At 37.5% G+C, this 25,097-nt stretch overlaps 1 protein-coding gene across 2 annotated transcripts; it reads right to left on the minus strand.

Moving 5' to 3' along the window:
* Nucleotides 1-20,291: 20,291 nt before the first annotated feature.
* Nucleotides 20,292-24,510, minus strand: RGS1 (regulator of G protein signaling 1). 2 transcript variants are annotated; one of them, XM_030302848.1, is made up of 5 exons: nucleotides 24,277-24,510; nucleotides 23,837-23,917; nucleotides 23,351-23,412; nucleotides 21,879-22,042; nucleotides 20,292-21,115 (listed from the first exon to the last, which is right to left on the minus strand). In XM_030302848.1, the coding sequence occupies exons 1-5, from the start codon at nucleotides 24,411-24,413 to the stop codon at nucleotides 20,930-20,932; spliced, it is 630 nt and encodes a 209-aa protein (XP_030158708.1). In that variant the 5' UTR covers nucleotides 24,414-24,510; the 3' UTR covers nucleotides 20,292-20,929. The 2 variants fall into 2 exon arrangements, with proteins under 2 accessions (XP_030158708.1, XP_030158707.1); XM_030302847.1 differs by having other exon boundaries at nucleotides 23,351-23,415.
* Nucleotides 24,511-25,097: the final 587 nt, after the last annotated feature.

Consider the following 25,097-nt stretch of genomic DNA (forward strand, 5'->3'; position numbering starts at 1 on the left):
CTTCTTTTTCACGGAAATTCCTCTTTATAGTCTTACCATCACATGTTGGGGATTTCCCCTTGGATAAACTAATGGTTTGAGCACAGCCTCAGTCATCCCGAAAGAAGGGAGGCCCCTCTGAGCCTAATGGACACATGCTTTGACAAATATGAGGAAGTTCTATTTAGTGCAGTGGTTACTTTGCTTAAGGAACTTGTCACCCCAGAGATTGTAGCTTTAAAGTGTAAAGTATATCAAAGCTAGCTACCATTCATTGCCGACTTTCTACATGCTAGGTGCTGAGCTGCAAGCTTTACTGGCACTACTTCATCGCCCCGCCCCATACACACCCTGTCAGTTAGGTATTGTTCTCATTTTATAGTTGGGAATCCTGAAATTCAAAGATGTTAAGCAACTTGTCCACAGTGACGTGGGTAGTAGTGATGCCAGGTTAGGTCTTTCTGACAACTCCACTGATGCCCTTAACCTCCACATTGCCTCCCCCAAATGGTTTAAATATGTGAGAGTTAAGAAGCCAAACAAAATGTTCTGGAAAAAAACCCTGCTAACTTTCTGAGTTTGACATAAATCGTGTAATCTCTTTTTCTCCAGCGTATCTCTGAACACCTTTGTCAGACCCTAGTTCAGATAAACTATGACTTGCTTTCATGAGGGAAGGACTGTGTGTTTTTACCACTATAGCACCCGCACTTAGCACAGTGTTGGAACACAGTCAGTATGCGTTGAATGATGAATGTCTAAGATGTTTATTTATTCAGTAACCATTTATTGGGTACCTATCATGAACATGTTCCTTTATCTGAGACATGTTCCTTTATCTTCTAGAAGGTTATAATTTAGGGAAAGGGGGATAAGACATGTATTTTAGTGCTAAATGAAGTAGCATATTTTCCTCCAAGATGATTATTTCTCCATTCAATCTTAAAATGTAGACTGGGCAATAATCAAATTTTCCTTAACGGCTTTCATATTGCTTGACTTTTTTAAAAATTGGCTTTTTATCTAATTTCTCAGTTCCAGCATGTATTCCTATGTATCTACTATCTAAAAAATTCAGCAATTACATTTTTTGCTAGGTTAACCATCTCTCTCATATCTATTCTTATCAGTGTTTGGCAATCCTGCTGCCAATACCATGGTTTAATCTATCTGTTTACTGTATTAGTCAGAGTTCTATATAGAAACAAAACCAGTAGGATGTATATAAAGCTTTGAAATATTTATTTATTTATTTACATATTTATATATTTATATTGATATAGGAATTGGCTCCTGTGATTGTTGGGATGGGCAAATCTGAATCTGTAGGGCAAGCTGGTAGGCTTGAAAGGCTTGAAACTAATGGTGCAGTCTGGAGGCAGAATTTCTTTTCCCTCAGGGAAACTGATTTTGCTCTTAAGCCGTTTAGACTTGATGGAAGACCACTCACATTTTTAAGGATAATCTCCTTTACTCAAGGTCAATTGATTATAGATGGAAATCACATCTACAAAATATCTTCCACAACAACACCCAGCCCAATATTGGATGAATGGGGTACTTGGTGGAGACAAGTTGGCACATAGAACTAATCTTCACAATCACTGTTGATAATATGATGAAAATTGCCAAGATAATAGAATAAGCAGGTTTTTCATTTTTTTGCAAAGAGGAAAGGATTCTTTTTGTGGATTGTTATGTTAAACCTCTCGATTAAATTTTAGACATCTGAAATTGCCAAGGAGAACTACAGAGTTCTGATAGATCAAGAGTAATGCTTTGATTGCAACAAACAAGTAAAGAATTGTGTCCTTTCAAGGAGTATTATGGTAAACACTTCCAGGAACTCTGCACTTTAAAATATACAATTAGAAATACACCATCTTTGTTAAGATTTCATTTCCACTCCTTCTGGCACTTCACAATCATTCACCAAAACAAACCCATCTTTTTGTAGCTAATGGAGTTGAAGGCTAATCTCCTTAACTCGTCGCTTGAAACAGTTTCCTGTAAATCATTTAAAAACCTCTTCAACTTTTCTTAGACACATTTTTTAATTACCTTTCAATGTGAAGATGGGTACAGGTCCATTCTCTAAAGTCAAGACTAGTTCCCAGTCTAGTTTAGAGATATTTCTACGCATCAATCTATATGTTTCTGTGAAACTGTCCTTTAGTAGTTTTATTTCAGTTTACATTAGAGAGTTCATTCTCAGAAAAAACCATGTGCAAATCACTCTTGCTTTGGGACTTTCTTTCTCCTTCCAGTTCTCAGTAAAAAATGTCCCTGAAACTTGAGTTTTATAGGCTGTGTAATCCAAAAACCATACCAAATTTTCCATCAATTCTGAGGGTAAAAAGGAGTTGGAGAGCTTAAATTTCATAGTTTCTAGGTCTTTTTCTTTAATGATAGGCTTTGCTTATTCTTCAGCATCTCAACACAGATGAGCACAGGTTCTTCCTTACTTTATTAGTAGCAACAACAAAAAATTTCTTCATTCACACACAGCACTTATTAGGTAAGTTAGCACATGTTACTGTGGAAAAAAGCCAAACAAAAAGTGTGTATTTTTGTCTGGGAAATTGGGTAAAGTGAAGGAGTTTACATCATAATAAGTCAACCTCAAATGAAACAAGAGATACCCAATATGCCCTGTTACCTCACCACCTCCTCTCTGGCCCTCTCAGCTTGTGGTCCTCCTCTTTCCTTTCTCTGGCTCACTCTTCTGCATTTATAGCTACCACTTCCTTTGAGGAGCCATTATAGCAACTTGCTCCCTTTGCTTACAGGGAACATCTTCCCTACCCATATTCAGCCTGACACCTATGCCCTTAGATTCTAATCTATCCTAAGGGAAATACCGATTTTTTAAATCAGATATCCTATAATTTTCATAAAGAACAATGAGACACTAAACACAAAGGCTGCCTAATGAAAAGGGCACATATGTATTGCAAGTGATGGCAAGATGGCAATAATGTGACCTAAAAGAAGACTTTCAACCAGAAAACATACACTGTACAGGTAAAGAATGCAACATTTTCTGTTCTATGGAATGCTGCTCCTGAATCAAAGGAGAAAGTTCTTTCCATTTCTCTTCTGTTTCAGCTACCCATAGGGACTGTTTGGTGGTTTTTCCTCCTAACTCCCATATTCCTTACACGGAGTGTAATACTCAACACTGTTTTTCGAAGCTATTGATAGATTGAATGATATTTTCATTCACCTAGCAAACATGCATATTTATCAGGAATAACAGGGAACGGAGATGCAAAAGTAAATTAGGTATCTTGACTTCAAAGATATGACAGTCCAATGATTGTCATTTAAATAAATTATCCAAATACATGGTATCAGTGCTATGATAAGCTTGCGTTGTGGATACAGAAGGGTTACAAAAGAGGGTCTGGACAACTTTTCACTGACAATGTTTGGGTGTGGGTGGCACAAGTCACTTTGGAAAACAAATAATTATTATATGTTCCAGAGATGGACCATTCAACAGTGGGACAATGGAAAATGCTTTTCTAGTGGATCAAGGTACCTATTGGGTATGGGGCACATGTAGAGAAAGGTGAGAAATGATAGAAAGGTAGAATAAAGATGAAGATAGGGAAATTTTTCTCAATTTATTGTCTGCTGTAACACATTCAAATTGCTGGCAACAATTTTCTCAGAAGCATCGAGCAGAATTTTGCTGTTTTCCAGCTTTCAGGATAATAGCTTACCAAATTTGCACTAACAGAGTATGAGATAATGGGGAGTATGTAAGTGATGGATCAGTGAGCTGGCTATTAGTGGTTGTTATGTGGAATCAGGCTAAGGTAACTTACCTGATGCTGGTGTGCAAAAGAGTCACTGGCTAGACACAATAGAGGCTCCACGAGTTATTGTTCAGCAAAATATTCATAGCGTTAATTGGCACTTTCTACTTCACCTTGATAAGATTTGTAAGCCATAGATTTGTTATTGATGTATAATTCTGTGCAGGGTAAACTGCCCTGTCCTAATGCATTTAATAAAAACAGAGAACAGCCTGGCATTGTATTACTGAAGTATTACTGGAGCATTATATTATTGAAATATTACTAAAATATTCCCAAGATATAATTGTGTATACCAGCTTTAGTGAGGGAGTCAGCATGGGGCAGTTTATAAAACTCTCTGCTCTGAGAGAGGTTCTAGTGCACTATTGACTTGTGGGTTTTTAACTTTGTAAATTTATTATATGGGGCTCCATGGTCTCCATGGATAAACCACTTGATCTTTTTGCACTGGGGCTTTAAAATCTACCAATAGGAAGAGTAAATTAGATAACACAAGATCTGACATTCTGTGATTCCAGACAATGGGATAAATAGTGTGGGTTTTTATTTTCCTCCCACCAAGCAGATGAGAGAGTACTTAGCTAGACAAAAAGCCCACTTATATTGCTTTCTCATCTCATGACTTCCTCCCAGACACTACTGAGTGGAATAGACATTTAATAGGTCCTTCTTGACTGAGTAATGATCTTTCTGGATGGTCGGGAGCCCTCAGGGATTTTTGCAAATATTCTCCAGATTTGGACCCCAGGGTATTAAAGAAAGATGCCCCATTTTGTCAATGACGTTTCTTTTATGACACATTTAAAAGCATGGATTTTGGGGCATGTGAGTACTTATTTTAGTCAGGAATTTTCCTGGAATAAATTTGAACTGCTGTAATTGGAAATTTTTTCTGTTGTAATTATGTTATAGAAGCTGGGACATGGGTTCACTTTTATAAATGGAAAAGTAAAGTAATACAGGCCACGAGGATTCATTTTTGAAAGAGAACCTAGTGGAAATATCACACCATCCCACCTTAGAAACTTGATGAACAAATACCCAGGGATAGAAACAGAAACCACAGGAGATAGAAAAGGCTCTGAACCATAAGAAGGAGGAAGAATGTAAAAGGAAGGGCCTGAATCCTGACCATAGGAGGAGTCACAAAAATCTCCCTTTGTGTAGGTCCACGGAGCTTGTTGGAAAGGGAAATGAGTGGGTGGAGGATCATTGAATTTCCAATTTTAGTGAAAAGAAAACTTTCCTGTTGCTTACGGCTAAAACAGAAAAGAGGAAAAATCAAAGCAAGGGTGAGGACAAAAGGGGGAAATAGCTTTCAGCTAGTATTTTTGTTTCTTTTAATATAGGGTGTCTGGCACTAAGCCACATGTGTATCACTGAGTATGGTGGATGAGGTAGGAATATGAAATATAAAAATGGAGAGTGATTTTAGAAAAGAAGCTTAAGAGTTTTGGGGACATGTTCAGAAAACTCTAAGTTAATCACTTCTTAGCTTTTTCATATCATTATGCACATCTTAAAAAAGGATAAAACTTGTCCATATTACTGTGGTAGATGCTTGAAGGCATCCATTTTCAAGGGTGATAGGCCAGCTCTGGGACTTTAGCCACCCCATGTCCCACCTGAAGGGCAAAGGAATTAAATATCATTGTTCACCTGAAATGTAAATACCATGATAATAAATATATTACTGTGTTAGCTAGATGAAAGGTTGTAACAAAGAGACTCCAAAGGCAAGTGGAAACATCTCCAAGTCATCGGGCAGGTAGATGACTACTACTTTCCAAAGCCATGTGGGTACCCAACCAACAAGGGTTGCTCTGCCTTCCTCTGTGACATTGTCATCATCTCTATAGTTAAAGCTGGGTGGGTATGTGTCTAGGTTCTAGCTCACAGGAAGTGGAGTAAAGTGTGGAGCTGGCCCACCCACCGCCTTATTGCTGTGGGTATCAGTGAACACCCCAACTCCACTTACAGGCCCTTTTGAGTAGGGGATGGACAGAGGGAGAGGAGGAGAGAGAATCTTAAGCATGCTCCACTCCCAGCTTGGAGCCCGACATGGGGCACGATCTCATGACTATGAGATCATGACCTGAGCCAAAATCAAGAGTCATGCTTAACCAAACAAGCCACCCAGGTTCCCCGGAGAGTGAAATTATTCTATATGAATTTGGGATACCCCTAAATCCCCTAACACAATATTCTTGGACTAATATTGAATTTGGCACATTAATAAAGCTTATTAAGGGAATACAAGCACATGGTAAGAAATAAGGTTTATTAATGAGATGTTTTGTTTTATTATCTTTTTGGACTGTAACAAAATGTCCAAGTAGTTAGAAGACTAGCTGATGGACCATTTGGAATATGTTGCAAATACAAATGGCCTTTTATAAGGAAAAGATTGGGCAAACTGAGGCAACCAGACAATTGCTGCTATTAACAATAGTTACTACAAATAGTGGCATAAAGAAGTCAATTTTCTTTTAATACAGAAAGGCCTCTTGAACATTTTGCCATAAGAAATATCCTACATTGAAATGATATTTATGAACCACTCATGTCTATCACACTTTAAGTGTCTTGAGATAGAAAGAGTTGGCCGGCTGCTATATATTCATGCTTCACCTTTATAGTGCAAATTTATTGCTGGGAAGTGGCTGTTCAGCAAGGGACTACATTTCCCAGACTCCCTTGAGGCTTTCTGATGCCATGTGACTAGACTTCTGGCCAATAGAATGTGCACTAAAATGATCATATCACTTTTAGGCTCCATCCATGAAAATCTCCTTGTGTGGTCATCCATAGGTTTTCTTTCTTCACCTGCCAACTAGATATTGATGGTTAGATGACTATGTAAGCATATGTTGAGCATGACAGACAGGTAGGTTCTGGAATGCCTGGTTAAGAGCAGAACTTCTCTTAAGAGAAATAAACTGAAATAAATTTCTATTATGTTAAGTCACTGAGATTTTTTCTTTTCCCCTGTTAATGCAGGTAGAATTTACCTTGTCTAAGTTACATCTTGATTCAAGGAACATTTGTTCTATGATTCATATTTTAATATGCTTAGTGAATTGCCTTGCTTAGGGTATACATTAATAAATTCTTATATAAAAATTAGACTATCAGGGCATCTGGGTGTCTCAGCTGGGTGAGTGTCTGACTCTTGATTTCAGCCCAGGTCATGATTCAAGGTTAATGAGTCTGAGCCCCATGTTGGGCTCTGAGCTGACAGTGCAGAGCCTGCTTAGGATTCTCTGTCTTCCTCTTTTTATTCCCCTCTCCTGCTCTTTCTCTCTCTCTCAAAATAAATAAATAAACTTAAAAAAAATTAGAGTATATGCATTGAGTTCTTTGAAAGAAAATATCAAGAATCCATTTTGAGCTTATTTTATTATTTTAGTTGAAACTCAAGATTTTTTTTTGTGATAAATACAAATATGTCGAATTGATTAATAAAGGGAAATAAAAATAAAAATAAAATCAATTTAAGCATGCACCTCTCTCCTCCTGAAAAGTGCTTAATAAAGTCTGGGTGGCCTAGGCACTCAGAGAGGTAAAAAAAGTAGAGAAAAAGAAAACAATCATCTGTACGTGTTTATTTGGTCACAGGTTGATTTTGCCAATATGTGTCAGACCATTCATGATGCCCTGGGGGATTATTGGGCTTTACTCTTTTCTTCCCTTCTTGGTCTCCATTTTCCTTCCTTCTTGATTTGCTTGCTTCAATTCCTATCCTTTTTGCCTTTCCCTGCTGCTAGTTTAGGAATCAGAAGCTTCCCATCAGCTTTAAGATTAGGCAGTTCTAGAATTTGACAAACTTTACCACAAAGCCCTGACCAGTAAGTTAGAAGGAAGCTTGAATTGCTCTGTGTCTACAACTTTATATCTCAAGATGGCTCCTGGGTGGGAAATAGAACTTCACAAAACTCATCACCTGTCCCCTTTCTGGTGTTTCCCACAATCCTGGCCCAGTTTTCTGTCCTGCTCAGCAGTAGTTTTAACGTCCTCTCTCTCTCTCTCTTTGTCTTTTTCTTTCTTTCTTTCTTTCTTTCTTTCTTTCTTTCTTTCTTTCTTTCCTTCCTTCCTTCCTTCCTTCCTTCCTTCCTTCCTTCCTTCCTTCCTTCCTTCCTTTCTTTCTCTTTCTTTCTCTCTTTCTTTCTCTCTCTCTCTTTCTTTTTCTTTCTTTTTTCTTTCTTTCTTTTTTTCCTCTTTGCATTGAATCTCCATTCCTGATCCTTAGCTTGTTTCCAAGTGAGTGCTTTAAATTATTCAAGGGAAGTAGTCTCATCTTCCTGTCAACACTGGACCCACTGGTCAGCTACTCTCTCTAGTAACTCTCCTCACCTCAAATCAACACCTATTGTATTTCTCCTTAGTTCAATTCCAGAACAAGCAATCCTCCTGCTGTTTCTTCCTTTCCTTCTTTTCTATTCATTTTCCTTCTCTTGGGAAGTCAAATGAGCTGTCTCCACTTATGATTCACCAGCCACTGCAGGTTCTTTCTCAAAAGACTACACTTAGAATCTAATCTTTTGAAAATAGAATTCTGCATTCTTTATTTCTACAGTTGATTATTATTAAGCAAACATCCTCCCATGAATTAACAATTTCATAATAGTGGAAATACCTAGGGAATGAGTCAGCAAATGACCAAGTTGTCATTCTAATGTTATAAAGCTTGAAAGATTCAGTTAGCAGATAGCATTTAGTGTAACCCAGAGATATTGAATATTTTTTAAATATTTTAAAAAATAATGCAGGATACCAAGCAAGATGAAGTAAATTCTCAAAATGCTTAAATGATATAAAATTGATGTTCTTAAGAGGTTTTTTGATGATGACTGAGAAAATGTATTATCTATTTGGATGATACCATCATCCAAACAAACATTTATCATAATGCTGTAAAAGAAAAAATTGTACTCAAAAGTAAATCTACCTCTAGTTGGGTAAATCACTCTACCTTGCTGAATTTTGATTTACTATCTATAAAATAGGAATAGTAACAGCTCTTTCTATGTCATAGTGCTGGTCTGGAATCAAAGAAATGATATATGTTACAGTTAGAATTCTGTGACAGGTTTTCATCTTCCTATTTTGTTTATGCACATACCATCTGCTAGATCAAACTATAATCATATTGACGGCATAATATGTGCCTGGTTTATCATAGCACTTACACCAGTACCTTACTTGAAGAATAGCCTTAAAAAATTTTGTTGTGAACAGTGAACAATATATCCTTTAGTTTTGCCTTATTTCATGTAATTTAGTCTGTTATATAATATGCTAATTTTAAAACATGATACAACTCCTTTTTTTTTTTTTTGGAAGAAGATGGATTACAAATCTCAAGTAAATATATAATGTAGCTGCATCAGAGGTCTCAGATGATCCTAGCAAGAGTTTTGGAGGTGGAATAGCCCTTCATATTTGATATAGTTGAAGCAAGGAGGCCAAATTTTTGGACCCTGCACTCACTAGTCATTGACCCTAGGCTGCTCCCAAAGAGGGGATGTGAACCTGGTGAAGCAGCTTTCTTAGGACAAAGAAAATTCCTGGAAAGAAACTCATCAGTAAGCTATTAGTAGCCTGAACTCAGGTGTTAGGAGAGATAGCACTTTAGTTCTGAAGATGGATTGTGCCCTATCGTATCTATTACAGTCCACCCTTGCACTACCCAGATATAATTGCTTCATACAGTATATTCAACTGTATCCATAAACAGCTGCTATAGGGTTCTGGAAGGACTCTTTTCCTGGGGAAAATTTTCTGGAGGAAAGTCTGTGGGATGAAGCACTCCACCAACACCATCACCACATTTGGTCTAGAGGTCACAGCTAGTCTTCATTATTTTTCTCTTCTATTACCCATTCTAGATTCCTCTCACCCTGGGCCAGCACTTCTGCTGGTGTTTTGGCTTATGTGTTTGAGTGATCCAGATTATCATTGTTCAGGGGTCTGATTCCCTGGTCACCATGCCCACCCCAGGCCTGGCTGCTACATTCATCCTTGCACTATTTCAAGGGTCAGGAGATGCCCCATGGGAATAATTGAGTGCCCAAAAATATTCTTTCTTATCCTTCATCTGTAACAGCAGCCCTACTTTTTATTAATAACCAAGATCAATTACCTCTGCTGGGATGATGACTCCTTTCTCTGCTTGATGGTCTCTTGGTACAAGGAGCTCAAGGAAAGCAATAGGTGCCTGCAATTTCAAATTTAATATAACTGTGGTTTTGACCTTGATGGAAGCATTCATCTTCTGGGAGCAAAGTCACTGAGAGTGATAGCAAATGGGGCCACTCCTACTCTGACCCTTTGGTTCCCAGACCCATATATTCCATATATTGTGGGCATAGCACCATATAATGGTTATTAATTAAGAGTGTGTCCTTTATTCTAGAAGATTGTTCCTTAAAGAATATCATCCCAAGATGGTGCCTCAACTGTGCCATCACAAGACCATTCCATTGCTCCATCAGGCTGGCAGCATCTGGGTATTATGGCATGTGATATGACCCTTGGATCCCATAACCATGTGCCCATAGCTATATCACCTTTGCTGTGAAGTAAGTCTCTTGGTTTGATGTGATATAGGATCCTGTACTGGTGAGTCAAAAACTACAAGCCCTCTTAGAGTGGGGCTGGCTAAGGCAGGAAAGGTAAACCTATACCGCAGTTGATATATGTTGATTCAAGTAAAGACAAATTACTTCTTTCAAGGTGAAAGAAGTCCAATGTAATCGAGTTGCCATGAAATGGTTGGTTGGCCCCTGAAATAGGGTACCATGTCATTTGTTCAGTATTGGCTCCCTTTTTCTTGATGATTGGGCTTTGGCAAGGACAGTAGTTAGATCAACCTTCATGAGTAGAAGTCCATTCTTTTGGGCCAATGCATATCCATCTCTGCCATCATTGCTATTCTGTTCATGGGCTGGCTGATAACAGGCTGGCTGAGGTCAACTGGTAAAGTTATTCCATTTGGTTGTTTATGCTTTTTGTGTGGGCAATGATCTCTGCTGAGTATTACCATGTGGTACAAAGGCCTTTACTTTTGAACACTCTGGTACGTCTACCCATATGCATCTCCCCTAGACCTTCTAATTCTCAATTTTCTTTTTTTTTTTAAGTTTATTTATTTTGAGAAAGAGAGAGAGAGAGCAAAGCAGGGTAGGGGCAGTGAGAGGGAGAGAGAGAACCCCAAGCAAGCTCTGTGCTCTCAGTGTGGAGCCCGACGCAAAGCTCAAACTCAAGAACTGTGAGATTGTGACCTGAGCCTAAATCAAGAGTCAGATGCTCATTCAAGTGAGCCACTCAAGCGCCCCATCTTATTCTCAATTTTCTAATCATTGTTCTTCTAGGCCTGAATCCACTAGCCAAGCCATTCTCCACTGCCTGTAAGTCAATGCCTAGCCTAACCTCAGGTCACTTTTCTTTCCATATTAAGTAGATGACCAGGTGCATTGCCATAAAATGTACCACTGAGATTTTCCCTCACTTCTCTCTTTTAGGTCCACCCCTTAGTGGAAATGTGTTTCAGTAGCAGTCAATCTTTAGCCTCCACCTCCATACTATCCCAACACAAACTTGGTGCTTTTCATCCTCCATCATTCATCATAAGGGAGCCCTAAGCTGCCATGGGGCACAGATAAGACCTGCTCATGTTCAGCCTTGGATTTACCATTTCCAACTCTCAGAGGACTTCTGTGGGCCCACCTGATTTTATGGTTTGGTGGTCTCATCTAACCCAGTTCCTAATGAACAGATACTCCAATACTATTAGGCCCAGTCACAAGCCAGGAGCTCTGAGCTGGGCTGACTCTTCACACTTGTCCTAATTGAGAAAAGGCACCTGGATGTTTGTTCCCCACATTGGCCATCCAATATCTAGAGATCATGCCTCTGTCTGACGCTTCCTATAGCAGGGTGGCAAGTTGGTCTAATTCTGAGTTTGAATTAGCAGACCTATTGGAATCTCCCAATTCTCTGTTCTTTGACCTAGCTGTATCAGTAATATTTTGGCCTCCACCTTAATTTTTTATGGTATTTCTCAAACAGTCAGAACCTAAGTTGGGAAAAAGGACGTTATTCCCTTTCAAGAGATCTTTTCAAGACCCAACACCTACATAAGTGATTAGGCTGACATAAGTGTCTGCTCATGATGGGGGTGATATCTAATGGGGCACCACACACTCTCCCAGTTCTTCTTCTTTCTAGATTTGGAGTGTTCTGTTTCTCTGTCCCATCAGGGCTCTAATCCTAACTCCAAAAGGGGAGTGTGCATCACCATCACTTGACTAATACCTCTTCCTATGCATTTTCAAAGATTTACCAAATGTTCAGGGAATTTGTCCTTTTAGTGTTTATCCCTCTTTAATTGGGCTCTCCTTTACCTCAGATTTTGGATTTACATCAAAGGGAGATATAAGCATCAGCCTCCTGCCATACTTAAAGTAGTCCATTTCCTCCAACTCTGTCCACTGTTTTTAGGCCATAGTTGTACATCATGAAACTCTTTTCTTTTAGGATGAATTAATTCATAGGCAGTTCTTCGGTTTCTCTGGAAAATTGGCCCTGGTGAGTTCACCCTCTAATTTTCCTGGATGCACTGAATTCACACTTCCTGTCTGAACCCCAGCTTAACCACACACATGATTTCCAGGGCCCCACATCACATATTCTTGGAATTCTGATTTGGTGATTGGCCTGTTTAAACCTGCAAGTATTTTTGCCAATATAGTATATAGCCCTAAATTGAGTCAAAGTGAGTGGAAAATACATGTTGCATGGCCAACTTTCACTTAGGTTTTTATCAGTTGTAAAATTTTCCATCACTTATTCTTTTCCTGCTTCCTAGCCCTCACCTCCCTTTTTGTGTTGTTTTTGGCATTTTCTATTCTAAGTTACATCTGAAATATGCTTTTCACATATTGTTCTCGTCCATAGCTTACATCCTCTGTTCCAGGCAGCTCTATCTCAAAGAAAATCACAAGGTCAGAGAGATAGCCTTTGCCTAATGTGGGAACTAAATAATATTGAGCTGTGACAGAGAAATTGCCCTGGTTTTTTCCAGGATGTTTCCAAATATCTTTAGAGATGAAATAAGGAATTGTTTCTTTATGAATAAAATGTTGTATATACATATATATATATATATATATATACACACACACACAACGTTTTATATATATGTGTGTTTTATATATATATAATGTTATATATATATTTATTTATATATACATATATAAAACACACATATATATAACATTGTGTGTGTGTGTATATATAAAATCAGTGTCTTTGCATTCATCAGGATAAAACTCCCTAGTTGTTCTAAAAAATAATCCCCTAATCTCCTAGGCTTTTATTTTTACTCATACAAATGCTGGTGTGGGTTGCATGACTATTCTGGGTCTGGTAACTCCTGCATGTAGCTTTGCAATGTCAGAGTCCTTTGCCTCTAGCAGTGTATATGGAGAAGAGAGAGATAACCAGCATGTTTTATTGCCAGTTCTGGAACAGAACTCAATTTCGTGGCCCTCATAATGTAAGGTGAAATATCAAGTTGTAATTCAAGGTAAAATACCAAATTCAAGTAAAATAACTACTGAGAAGTAAATACCCAGTCAAATATTGACTGTATGGAAACATTCAAAGAAGGTTCTAAATTTGCCACTCACTGTCAGAGGGCCTGTGAAATGTAGTTTTCCTGAAGTCCAAGGAGAGGGCCTAAGATTGACAGGCATGTAGGCAGTCTCTATCACAACCTTCTGAAATGAAAGAGAAAAAGAAATCATTATTTTTGGACAATGAGAGCTAAAGTAAAACGATATTGATGGGAGCGATTAATATTAGTAATTAAGAGAACAGACTTATCCTAGCCCTTTTGGAACCCAATAATGCCAGAATTTACATTTATTGGTGAGTTACAGAGCTCAGTGATATGGTAGTTCAGAAAGTTACTTGGGTTACTTTGAATTTAATACACATTTGTGTTGTGCAACCATCATTTCTCCAGAGCCATATCCTCCCTCCAGGATAGAATGACTAACCCCTTTTCTGAGTTCTCATAGCACATTGCTCATGTCTGTTGAGCTGGTGTAAATGCTGCAGATTCCACAGGAGCAAGATGGAGAAGCAGCAGGATATCTGTGATTTCTTAGCTTTGCATCATCCTAAGGAGCGGGAGGTGTGGTTTGCCCTCACTGCTCCCTTTTCATCAGGAACTTTGGACGGGAGTACGCAAGCACCCAACTGAGTTAGTGATAATAGACAGAGCTTGCTAATGGAGGTAAACTTGATGTAACTTGATGCCCAGGGGAGTTCCTTAAACTGTTGCTAGCACCTGATGACCTTTTAGAAAGTTGGCACCACACAGCTTCTCCCCTTAGGGAGAGGAGGGACCACCAGTCAGTCCCCTTTGGCTTTTCATCAGAGACCTGAAGAGAGCCACTGGGGAGGTTAACTATCATACAATCTTAATAGTCCCTCCTTGGGGCGTCTGTGGCTCAGTTGGTTAAGCATCTGACTCTGGATTTCAGCTCAGATCATGATTTTGCGGTTTGTGAGTTCAAGCACTGCATCGGGCTCTGCACTGGCAGTGTGGATGGAGCCTGCTTGGGATTCTCTCTCTGTCCCTCTCCATCTTGCTATCTCTCTCCCTTTCACAGTAAATAAATAAACTTAAAAATATTCCCTCCTGTATACCTCTCTTATAATGCTTAGTCTATTTCACCGTAATGCTTTTTTGCTCGTTTCATTCCAAGAGCACTGTGAGCTTCTCAGTAGTGGAGGGCTCTGTCTTATTCATCTCTGTTTCCCTACCACCTAGGATGGTTTATGGTACATAGCAAGTGTCATTAATTGGTGAATATATTAAGGGAGCAATAATCTAGACTCTTTTCTAGAAGTTTATAGTTGAGCCCAGATTTCTAAATTTAAAAACCTCGGAGTGAGACATTTTTTGTGCTTCTCCCCCTCAATTTTGACACTTTAAACTACCCTCATAGATAGTGTAAATTATAATCATTCTAGTCACCATTGTGACAAAACAAAACAAAACAAAACATTGTAGGAAGTATCTTGCTCAATTTTTAATATGGGAACATGTTCTATTACTTGTTTACAGTGGATCATATGTAAATACTGAATTAACAGATTTAAGGAAAAAAAGCACTACACTAGGAATACAATCTGTTTTTAGAGCTGATTCAAACTGAGGGTTTTAACATAGAGTATAAAATTTAAGACAAATGGAAAACATGTAGATTTTACTGATTTAAACCAAACCCACCGAATTTTTCACCATGTATGACTAGAATAGCAACAGAGAGTTTGAAGGAGATCAGAGAATATCTGAAACCCACAAAATTCCCGTTTTTCTTTTTCTCAATCCAGAATAAAGAGCAAAAATAACTTCACCTATTTTGAAGAGTTGAAGTAAGAATTATTGAAATAAAGAATGTGCCAAGAGAGTGACCAGCTAACTGCAGGCCTCCAGGCCCCTTGTTTCTCTCTGTTGCCAAGAAGCGAACACGAGAACATTCCACCAGTCACGTAATTTTACTGTCAAGTTAATGACCAGGCCTTCCATATAAGGAGGCAGAATTCCTGCCCCAGCTTTGATTTCATCACAGTCCTCTGTGTTGTCTAGTGTTCCTGATCCCTGTGGCGGCTTCTGTTTTGCCTGTCTCTTGGCCTGAATCCTAGACTTCGGTTTTGTTTCCTGTCTTTGAAAGGTGCTCTCAACTTAGAGCAATTTCTTGCTGCCAATGTGTTGGGTCTCTTGGTTCTTGGTTTTTGTTCTCAGCCTGGATGAAGACTTGTAAGCCTCTGTTTTTTCCAAGAGGAAAGTGACGTTTAGGGGAAAACATGTGGAATGCTTCATCTGTAGGTTAGTTAAGAATAAGCTGTTATCTATTGAAAGTACTACATAATTTATTTTGCATGTGGAACTTCTTAAAATCAAAAGCCTCAGCCTTCCTCCAGTACTCCCTTCTTCTATTTCCAAGTTGTTTGATGCACATTTGTAACTGAAGGGCCTGAGAGAGGATATATTTAAAATGCACCCAGAAGGGAATTTGCTGTAACTTTGAGGGCCCGGGCTAGACAACCCAGAGGGATCCTATATTGCTTTCTCTTATTTATCACAGCATATTGCTAACCAAGTTTGTCTACTCCCCCCTTCCTTCCCATTGCTTTGATTGCTGCCCTAGTTCAGGCCCTGATCTTTCCTGTGGGGCTAAAAAAACTAGCTTCACACTTAGCTTTCCTTCCTCAATGATGTCTTCCTTTGGAAGTGTCTTCCACACTAAATCTAGAATTAGCTTTTAAAAAACAAGGTAATGATGTCACATTCAGAAAGAAGCATGAGATAATGGGAAGTCTTCAAATCTTGGATCTGCTACTCAGCAGTTATGTATCCTTAGACAATTTTTTCACTTTTTTGTTTCTATATTTGTTGAGGAAAAAAAATAGGCTTAGAGTGCTTATCTCAAAGAGTTTAGGTGTGGACTTAGCAAGTTATGTGTATCTGGCACAGTGTCTGGATGGCAGTAGATCCTCAAAAACAGGTAGGTATGTCTTTTCCTCTTTTGTTTAAAGTTTCAGTGCTTACCTACCACGTAAAAGATGAAATGTACATTCTTTGGAGTAGACTGTATCGCTTCTTAGAATCTACCCTAAACTACATTGTTAGTTTTCCCTCTTATTCTTCTTTTCCCCCATATATTCCAGCCACACCAAATAAGTCACCATTACTGAAGTTTTTTTTTTCTTTTTTCCCCTGATTTCCTGACTTTCTCACAGACTCTTCTCTGCACTGAAGTGTTCCCACTTTCCTTCTCCCCTGCTTAGGTTCTATTTATCCTTCAAGATTCACCCAAATCACCCCTTCTCTGAGGGAAAAAATGGAGAAAAATCAGTCAGCTAACATTATAGCAAGTAAAAATGCATATTAAATATAAGGCAATTGCAAATACTTTTCCTGAGTGAACAAATCTAATGTCTATTGTTATTGTCATTTGAATATCTACTTTTGTTAAGAAAACTTGGAGTTAAGGAACTTTTTAGAAGTCTTATATTTTTGACTTGAAAAGAGAAAAACGAAGAAATTGTTAGATATCGTGGGGTATATGTCCTCCTCATTGTTACCTTCTTAGATCCCTAGTTTCCTATGATACACATATTAGAAATAATATAAAATAAATCTGAGAAAGTGAACTTGTTTTTATTTTTTAAATTAATGAGTTTTATTTATTTGTTTGTTTATTTGTTTATTTATTTATATTATTTATTTATTTTTAATATAATTTATTGTCAAATTGGCTAACATACAGTGTGTACAGTGTGCTCTTTGTTTCGGGGGTAGATTCCTGTGGTTCATCGCTTACATACAACACCCGTGCTCATCACAACAAGTGCCCTCCTCAATGCCCATCACCCATTTTCCCCTCTCCCCCACCCCCTCATCAACCCTCAATTTGTTCTCTGTATTTAAAAGTCTCTTATGGTTTGCCTCCCTCTCTGTTTGTAACTATTTTTCCCCTTCACTTCCCCCATGATCTTCTGTTAAGTTTCTCAAGTTCCACATATGAGAGAAAACATATGATATCTGTCTTTCTCTGACTTATTTCACTTAGCATAATACCTTCCACTTCCATCCACGTTGCTGCAAATGGCATGATTTCATTCTTTCTCATTGCCAAGTAGTTAAATTCATGAGTTTTAAATCATACATATTGTTAACTGCAACTGCTTTCATATGACAATAGAAAACAAAATGTGAGCTGGGACTCAGACTGAGCCATTGGATTAGATTTCTTTAAATAGTTTGGGGCACCTGGGTGGTTCATTTGGTTGAATGTCTGACTGCAGCTCAGGTCATGATCTCATGGTTCATGAGTTCTATACCGTCATGGGCTCACTGCTGTCAGCACAGAGCCCACTTTGGATCCTCTGTCCTTCTCTCTCTACTCCTCCCCCGCTCATGCTCTCTCACTCTCTCTCTCTCTCTCTCTCAAAAATAAATAAGGAAAATAAAAAAAAATAAAAATAAATAGTAGATTCATGAGAGCTAATCACATACTATGAATAGTATTATAAAACAGTCACACCATAAGAAAAGTGCCAGTGTAAGAAAATTATCTTTTCAAGTATTTTTTAATATCTTGAATCTATGCTGTCATGATGAGTTTTTGTTTATTTTTATTTGGTTTTCTTTGAAAATGAGAAGGTGTCTTAGATGTTTGTTTTGACCATCTGGCCAAAAACTGGATGGCTGTTTAACATGGCATCTTAACAAGACAAAGACCAGAAGCATTTATTTTGTGACCAGTGTGTATCTTGGACAGTTGCACTTCTCATGCCTCGAAGTCTGAAGGGCCTGGACTATTTAATGTGACAGTAGTACTGGAAATAGAAGCAGAGTGTCTTGTGTTTATATGGACTCGCTCAGTTCATATCCATTAGACAGTGAAAATAACTACATAGTGATGGAAGATTTTAGAAAACCTTTGCGGACGAGTTATTCTATCCGGGCCTTGAATAATTGGCTGGATTTTGAAAACTGGGAGGAGGGAGGCAAAGGCATTTTAGATGGATAGTAGAAATTAACCAAAAGCCTGGAGATAGTGAAGCCCAGGACTCATTCAAGAAAAGACCATCCAGTATGACATGAAGGTAAGAAAGTAACTAGAGAGGAGCAATGGGAATTATACCACCAAAGTCTAACTGAGAGTGTTTTCAATTCCAGAAAGAGAAATTTGAAGTTATTCTATATGTTATGAGAAATGACACGGTCAAATCAGAAGGGGATGTTTGTGGCTATTCAGAGGACGGATTGAAGAGAAGAGGCTGGCAGAGGGAAAACAAGGCACATGAGTTAGCAAGCAATGAGAGCCTAAGGCAGTGGTTATAGAGAAAGAGCAGGTGATATGCCAGCTCCCCACACTGGTGGTGGAAGGAAGATTGGCAGAACTTGGTGATGGAATGAGTAAGGGAGAGAAATACTTGATTATTACTATTGTTATAAACCTGAATTCTTCCTAAGCTTCTCTTACGATGTGATCTGCTCAACCATGAAACAAAGCTTAAGATGGAGCCAATATGGATTCTATTCCATGGAAACACAAGAGTAATACTTTTAAAATATTATTGCGTATTGCCCCATACTTTAGCTCTGGACCTGATGACTGGGCAAGCCTATATTGAGAATATCCATCATATTTCACTGTGGTTTTTGGGGGCTGATTATTCAGTAAGATATGAAACACAAGCACATGGGAAGATACAGCTATGTGCTAGTATGTGCATCATCTTGGTTATTTTTCTGCTCTCTGTAGGTGATCCCTATAGAGTAGTCTTACTTTCATATTTGACACTTTGGAAGACTATTTACAGACTTGAGTGATTTAGGAAATGTGTTCTGGTCAGTGGGGGGCAGTGTCACATCGCAGAAAGAGCAGTCAGATTTCTGTGCAATCCCTGGGAGTGTGATTTTCACTTAATCTTAGGGTTCCCAACCCTGAATTATCTTTTGAATCACCTGGGATTTCTTTCTAAAATATAGATTTTCATACCCTATCCCTTGGAGACTCTGATTCAGTCAATTTGGCATAAGGTCTGAAAAAGGTGTTTTTTTTTTGTTGTTCTGTTTTGTTTTCTTAAACATCCTAAGTAATTTTGATAGCTAAATTTGAAAACTAGTGGTTTAATCTGAGTCTCAACTTTCATAGGATTGAGTTTTATAAACTCAATTACAATAAAATCTCAACTGTTAATGAAGTTACTTCTTGAAATAACTATTCTATCCCCTTTTAAAAGGCTTCTTCAGTCACCTGGGTGGCTCAGCTGATTAAGCGGCTGACTTCCCTCACGTCATGATCTCATGGTTTGTGGGTTTGAGGCCCGCTTTGAGCCCCCCATAGGGCTGTGGTGTGAAGCCTGCTTGGGATTCTGGCTCTCTCTCTTCTCTCTCTGGCCCTCCCTCACTCACAGTTTCTGTCTTTCAAAATAAATAAATAACTATATATGTGTGTATATATATATGTGTGTGTATATATATATATACACACACATATATATAGTTCAAATAGTTCATATATATTCAAATAGTTCATCTATATTCAAATAGATGAGAAATTGAAGAAGTCATATATAGATAGATAGATAGATAGATAAATTATTACTGCGTATATATATATGACTTCTTCAATTTCTCGTCTATTTGAATCTTGACCATATGAGAACATGTTTGTTTGATTTTTATGCATTGTGATAACAAAGAGAAAACCAATGAACTTTGTCTAATAGATACATATAATACATAAATATAGGATTAATTGTATGATAGTTTTAGTTGTTGAAGAGATGATAGAAAGTAAAAAGACACTTGCTTGAATTTTTGTTAAATCTGAGGAATAAATACCAGTTTTTAAAAACAGCGAAGAAATGTAAACAGAAATGGCTTCTATATATTTTTAATACAAAACTCATTTATTACTGACACTGTGAAATTTACAAATTCTGACTTCCCAGTTTTAAGAGCAACAGCTTAAGTTAATACATTGTTTTCTTCTTCATCTCTTTCAAGTCAAAAACAAACCAAAAAAAATAAAACAACACCAAAAACCCTTTGGCATGAAAAATAGCAACGGTGGTTTCGAACACATATTTTCCAAACAGTCATCCAAGTTAAAGACTTGTTAGCAGCTCAATAAATCTCTATATAATAATATGTAGCATAAATATAAGCTGACCTTGAAGCTTATAGGATGTTTCAATCAGTTTCAAAATCTTTATTCACAGTTTCTGTGTAACTGGATTTTCCCAGCCTTCTCAGTTCTGAGAGATTTTTCTGATATGTCCACTGTATGAAGGAGACAGTACCACAGTGTCTCCTTCCCTTTACTGTCTCTTGGGTTTCATCTTGCTCATGTTTCTTTGATCCTGAGCCTGGATAACTTCCATGTGAATCCATGTTGAATCATTTGTTCTTCCCCTGGGCCTGTGGAGTCACTCAAAAGGGCCAGGTTGTTCACCCAGGGAGCCATTAAGTAGCACATTCCTTCTGTCCTCGAAACCATCTTCATTTCTCTCCAGCTAGGAACTGATCACTTTAGACTATTAGCCTGAAGGTCATTCAGCATATTTAAGTAAATATTTGATTTGAGAAATCTGGGGTAAGAGTCCTTTTCCATAAGAGTATATATAATTTTTTGGGCTTCATCAAAACACGTTCGTGTTGGTGCTTTAATCTTCTTGGCTGTAGATTCTCGAGTGCGAAAGTCAATATTGATCTAAAAACAAATACTCACTAGTTAATATGCACTTCCAATTTATTGCACATTTTATGATATAACTATGTTTGTTGAAGCACCTCAAGACCATGGCGTTAAGCCCTCGTTTATATCAGTTCAAGTATCTCTTAAATGCCTATTCTAAACCAGCCCTATACTGGATGTGAAGGAGGTAAGAAGAAATATCCTCTCAAAATTCTTTGTTCCAAGTTAGCTTATAGTATAGTTGGGAGATGCAAAGGAGGCAGGCGTGAAAAATTTAAATATCCATACAAGGTGATACATGCAACAGAAAAAGTGATATGGTCATTTAAAATGTATAGGAGAGGACACTTTGTGTAGCTATTTTTTGCTTGAACCAAGAATATTTCATGGGAAGGTGGGTACATTACTAACTGAAAATATTTCTGCTGCTGCAATTGTGTTTGTGATACATACTAATCTGTGTTTTATCCTAATGTAAGATGAGCATCTCATTAAGGACATTCTGATATGCAATTCTGGCTAATAATACTGGTAGTCCTACCCACCCCCTGTCACATTAGCTAATTTTCAAAATCAGTCTTTTCATCCTACTGTCTTCAAATATATATAAATATAGAAAATTAGATTATTATTGCACTGAAGTATATGAACATACCTAAGTACTTAACAATGAAATTATAACACTTAAAAAAGATGTAATCTTGCTATGTGTGTGGAATGCTATTTCTGCATCTAAGTTCCTTAAACATAAACTGGTGGTAATGAAGATAATACTCACTTGTTTAGCAGCATCTGAATGCACAAATGCTTTATATATTTTCTCTGCTTTGCAATGCAAAAGATCAGACTCCGTTTTTTTATAGTCTTCACAAGCCAGCCAGAACTCAATGTTCTCCTCACTGAACTCAGACTTCAGGAAACTTCCAAAGACATCTTGACCAACTAAAAATACAGGGGGGGTAGTGATCTAATTAAATTAATTGAGCCGGTAAATGAATACAAGAAAAATACTATTGCATTGCCTATGCACAAAGATAAGAGATGGCTAATGCTGAAATAGCTGTGTCATAATTTATAGAGATGGGAAGGCCTCAGAGGTTCTTTCATTTATAGTTTATCTGGGGCCAAACAAACCTATCCACAGTCACACAGCTACTTAGTGATCTACAGAACAGTGTTTTGCTTCCATCTGTTAATTAAGTTAAAATTCTGCTCTTGTGATTACAAAATAATCTCTTTTCTTATAAATACTAACTCCTAACCAGACTGTAGAGTATTTTAGGAAAGCAAACATTGGCGAAAGTCATTAACATCATGTTCATTATTACCAAATATAATTTCCCCATCCAATTCTTATTAGTCAGAAAATGTGCTGATGTGCCGATTATATTTGCTCGTGTTACTGAGGCTTTTAAATGGGCCATTTCTATGCCATTTATTTATTTGGCTGGATTGTAAACTAAGTCAGATAATAAGATGGATGAAGGATATTGAACAACTTGACCCCCAAGCAAGGATTCTGGAGACCACTCTGCTCACCCATACCTCTGAGCAAGGTCTTAATCCCAAGAGAACTCTGATGCCTATGATTGGGGAAAGGCAAGCTGATTTCATTCTTTACCTTGTCTTATCAGAAACTCCCCGTCAAGACTGTTTAAAAATTGTTCTAATCCTATCTGTGTTATCATATATCATGTTACATATAATGCAATTATGTATTATGTGTCTCAACTTCCTTCAAGGCAACAAGGCACTGTGCCCTTGTTTTTTAATCCTTGGTGCTTCTAAAATGCCTGCCACTTAAAAGTGAGCTAAATGAGTAAATTAATGAATGTATGGATAATACAGTAGTTAATTAATTGAATGAATCCCACTTCTTACATCCAACAGTTACAAAAATACATTCTATAGGGAGCTTTCAGAATGGCAGTTCACATGTTGAGATGTTTGGTTTATGTTAAAAAACTTGAAACTTCAGAACCTCAGCATAATTTTAAATTTCACTCCTGTAATGACTCAAGGGAATACCTAATCATCTTGGCAAATTTGTCCGAAGGATAGTGGCAGAACTGAGTACCAGGTCTTTACACTACAATGAGACATAATATACTGAAGCCATTAGTGACTACAGAAAAACTATAATACACCTTTTCACACACTCTTATCCAGAAGACGATATGTTATTGAAGTCATTCAATGTATTAGTGTATTGAGCTAAACCCAAAACATTTAGCAGTTAATCACACTTACTTTGGTTTGCAAGTAGTTTTTCCAGAGATTGAGACCACTGCATTACTTCATTAGCAGAGAGTCTACTGGGGACAAAATTTACATAAATTAGTGAACTTTTTTGTGTAATCACAAATAAAATCAGAATGGCTGCTATATTTTGGTAATTCCACAAACTAAGATTCTAGTTCTATAATTTTTTTTTAAAAATTTGTCTGTAAGAAAACAAAACTTCCCTTAAAATTACTATAAATATGAAAAATATCTACCAACAAAGTATGAAGAAATCCAAATACATATACTCCAGCAGTATAATAAATTGCAAATTATGTACACACATGTTGACATTTAGTTTACATTCGTACTAAGTAGTCTACTCTTATTTGGCTGGTTACTTAAAAGAAATGAAATCTAGTATGTGCAATATTAATCACTTGCTAGAATATAGAGCTAGCTAATGCATAGACTACTCTTAAAAAGAAAAGTCAGCAGTATTAATGTACATACATGTCTTTGGACTTAGAAGATTTCATTCCAGACTCTGGATGTGGGATCATAGATCTCAGGTATGCTTTCATATCCATCCCACTACAAAAGACACAAATATGAATATTCATATTTCCTTATTAGAATACATATTATTTGTAAAAGGAGCATGAAATAAACTTCTCAAGGAACAAGGCAATAATAAAAATTGTTGTTATAACATTTTGCTGTATTGAGATTGAGCTACTTTTTATGAGCCAAAGTCTGCAAAAATTTCCACATAGTTTAATGGCCTATCATGATTTATTTTTTAGACATACACATATATACATATACAACAGCTAATTTCTCTGATCTAGTTAAGCTAACTGCTCATATTTTCTTCTATTCATTCTCAATCCTTCTGCCATTAAAGATAATCTAAGTCAAAATCCACAAAGTGACACACAAAATGAACTTACAAAGTCTTTGGCCTCTTTTTTTGAGTTTTGTCATCTAGAAGTGAATGGTCAGTTTCTTTCAATTCCTTTGGATTAGCAGAGAAGAACATCCCTGGCATTTTGTTTAACCTTGGCGTGGAGATCGCTGCTGCTCGCATAGTCCTCACTCCGTAAATATCTGCTGGTCAACGTCTGGGCGGCTTTATATAGTAAAGGCAGACAGGCTCGTGCTGTTCAAATGAGTCTGTTTATCAAGTGATGTTACCACAGACACTGGAAGTTCCCCCTTTCTTGGTGTGTTATGACGTGTATCTTGAAAAAAAAAAAAAGAAAAGAAGCATGCAGTGATGTCTTGTGGTTGAAACTTAACCAAATGAGAACAAGTCACTTGATAAAAAGAAAGAGAAAATTTAACCTACAGAGGCACACACATATATACCACATGTCTAAAGTATTCGCAGCATCAACCTTTGGTTCTAGGGGATGCTTGTTTCTTCATAAAAAATTGCACATTTCAATAAAATATTTCATTTGGCGTATTTATTGTATCACATACAAATTCAGTACTAGACATGTATATCCTCAATGCTTTGAATAGTCCCTGACTACAAAATTCATCTGATCACAATATTTGAAAAAGTTCTTTTTTCCTTTCAGAAAGCAGTGTAAAATAAAATACCTTTTATCTGGGGCTCTTGGGTAGCTCAGTTGGTGGACTGTCCGACTTCCGCTCAGGTCATGATCTCATAGTTGGTGAGTTTGAGCCCCACATCAGGCTCTGTGCTGACAGCTCAGAGCCAGGAACCTGCTTCGGATTCAGTGTCTCCCTCTCTCTCTGCCCC

The sequence above is a fragment of the Lynx canadensis genome, chromosome F1 (genome assembly GCF_007474595.2).
Source record: "Lynx canadensis isolate LIC74 chromosome F1, mLynCan4.pri.v2, whole genome shotgun sequence".
Taxonomy (NCBI): domain Eukaryota; kingdom Metazoa; phylum Chordata; class Mammalia; order Carnivora; family Felidae; genus Lynx; species Lynx canadensis.

What these genes read in the sequence shown, in the direction of transcription:
- RGS1 (XM_030302847.1), bottom strand. Translation starts at nt 24,413, where the DNA reads ATGCGAGCAGCAGCGATCTCCACGCCAAGGTTAAACAAAATGCCAGGG. An exon ending in TCTTCTAAGTCCAAAGACAT is followed by an intron (nt 23,416 to 23,836) that starts GTATGTACATTA and finishes TTTTGTCCCCAG; the next exon opens with TAGACTCTCTGCTAATGAAG. An exon ending in AAAACTACTTGCAAACCAAA is followed by an intron (nt 22,043 to 23,350) that starts GTAAGTGTGATT and finishes CTGTATTTTTAG; the next exon opens with TTGGTCAAGATGTCTTTGGA.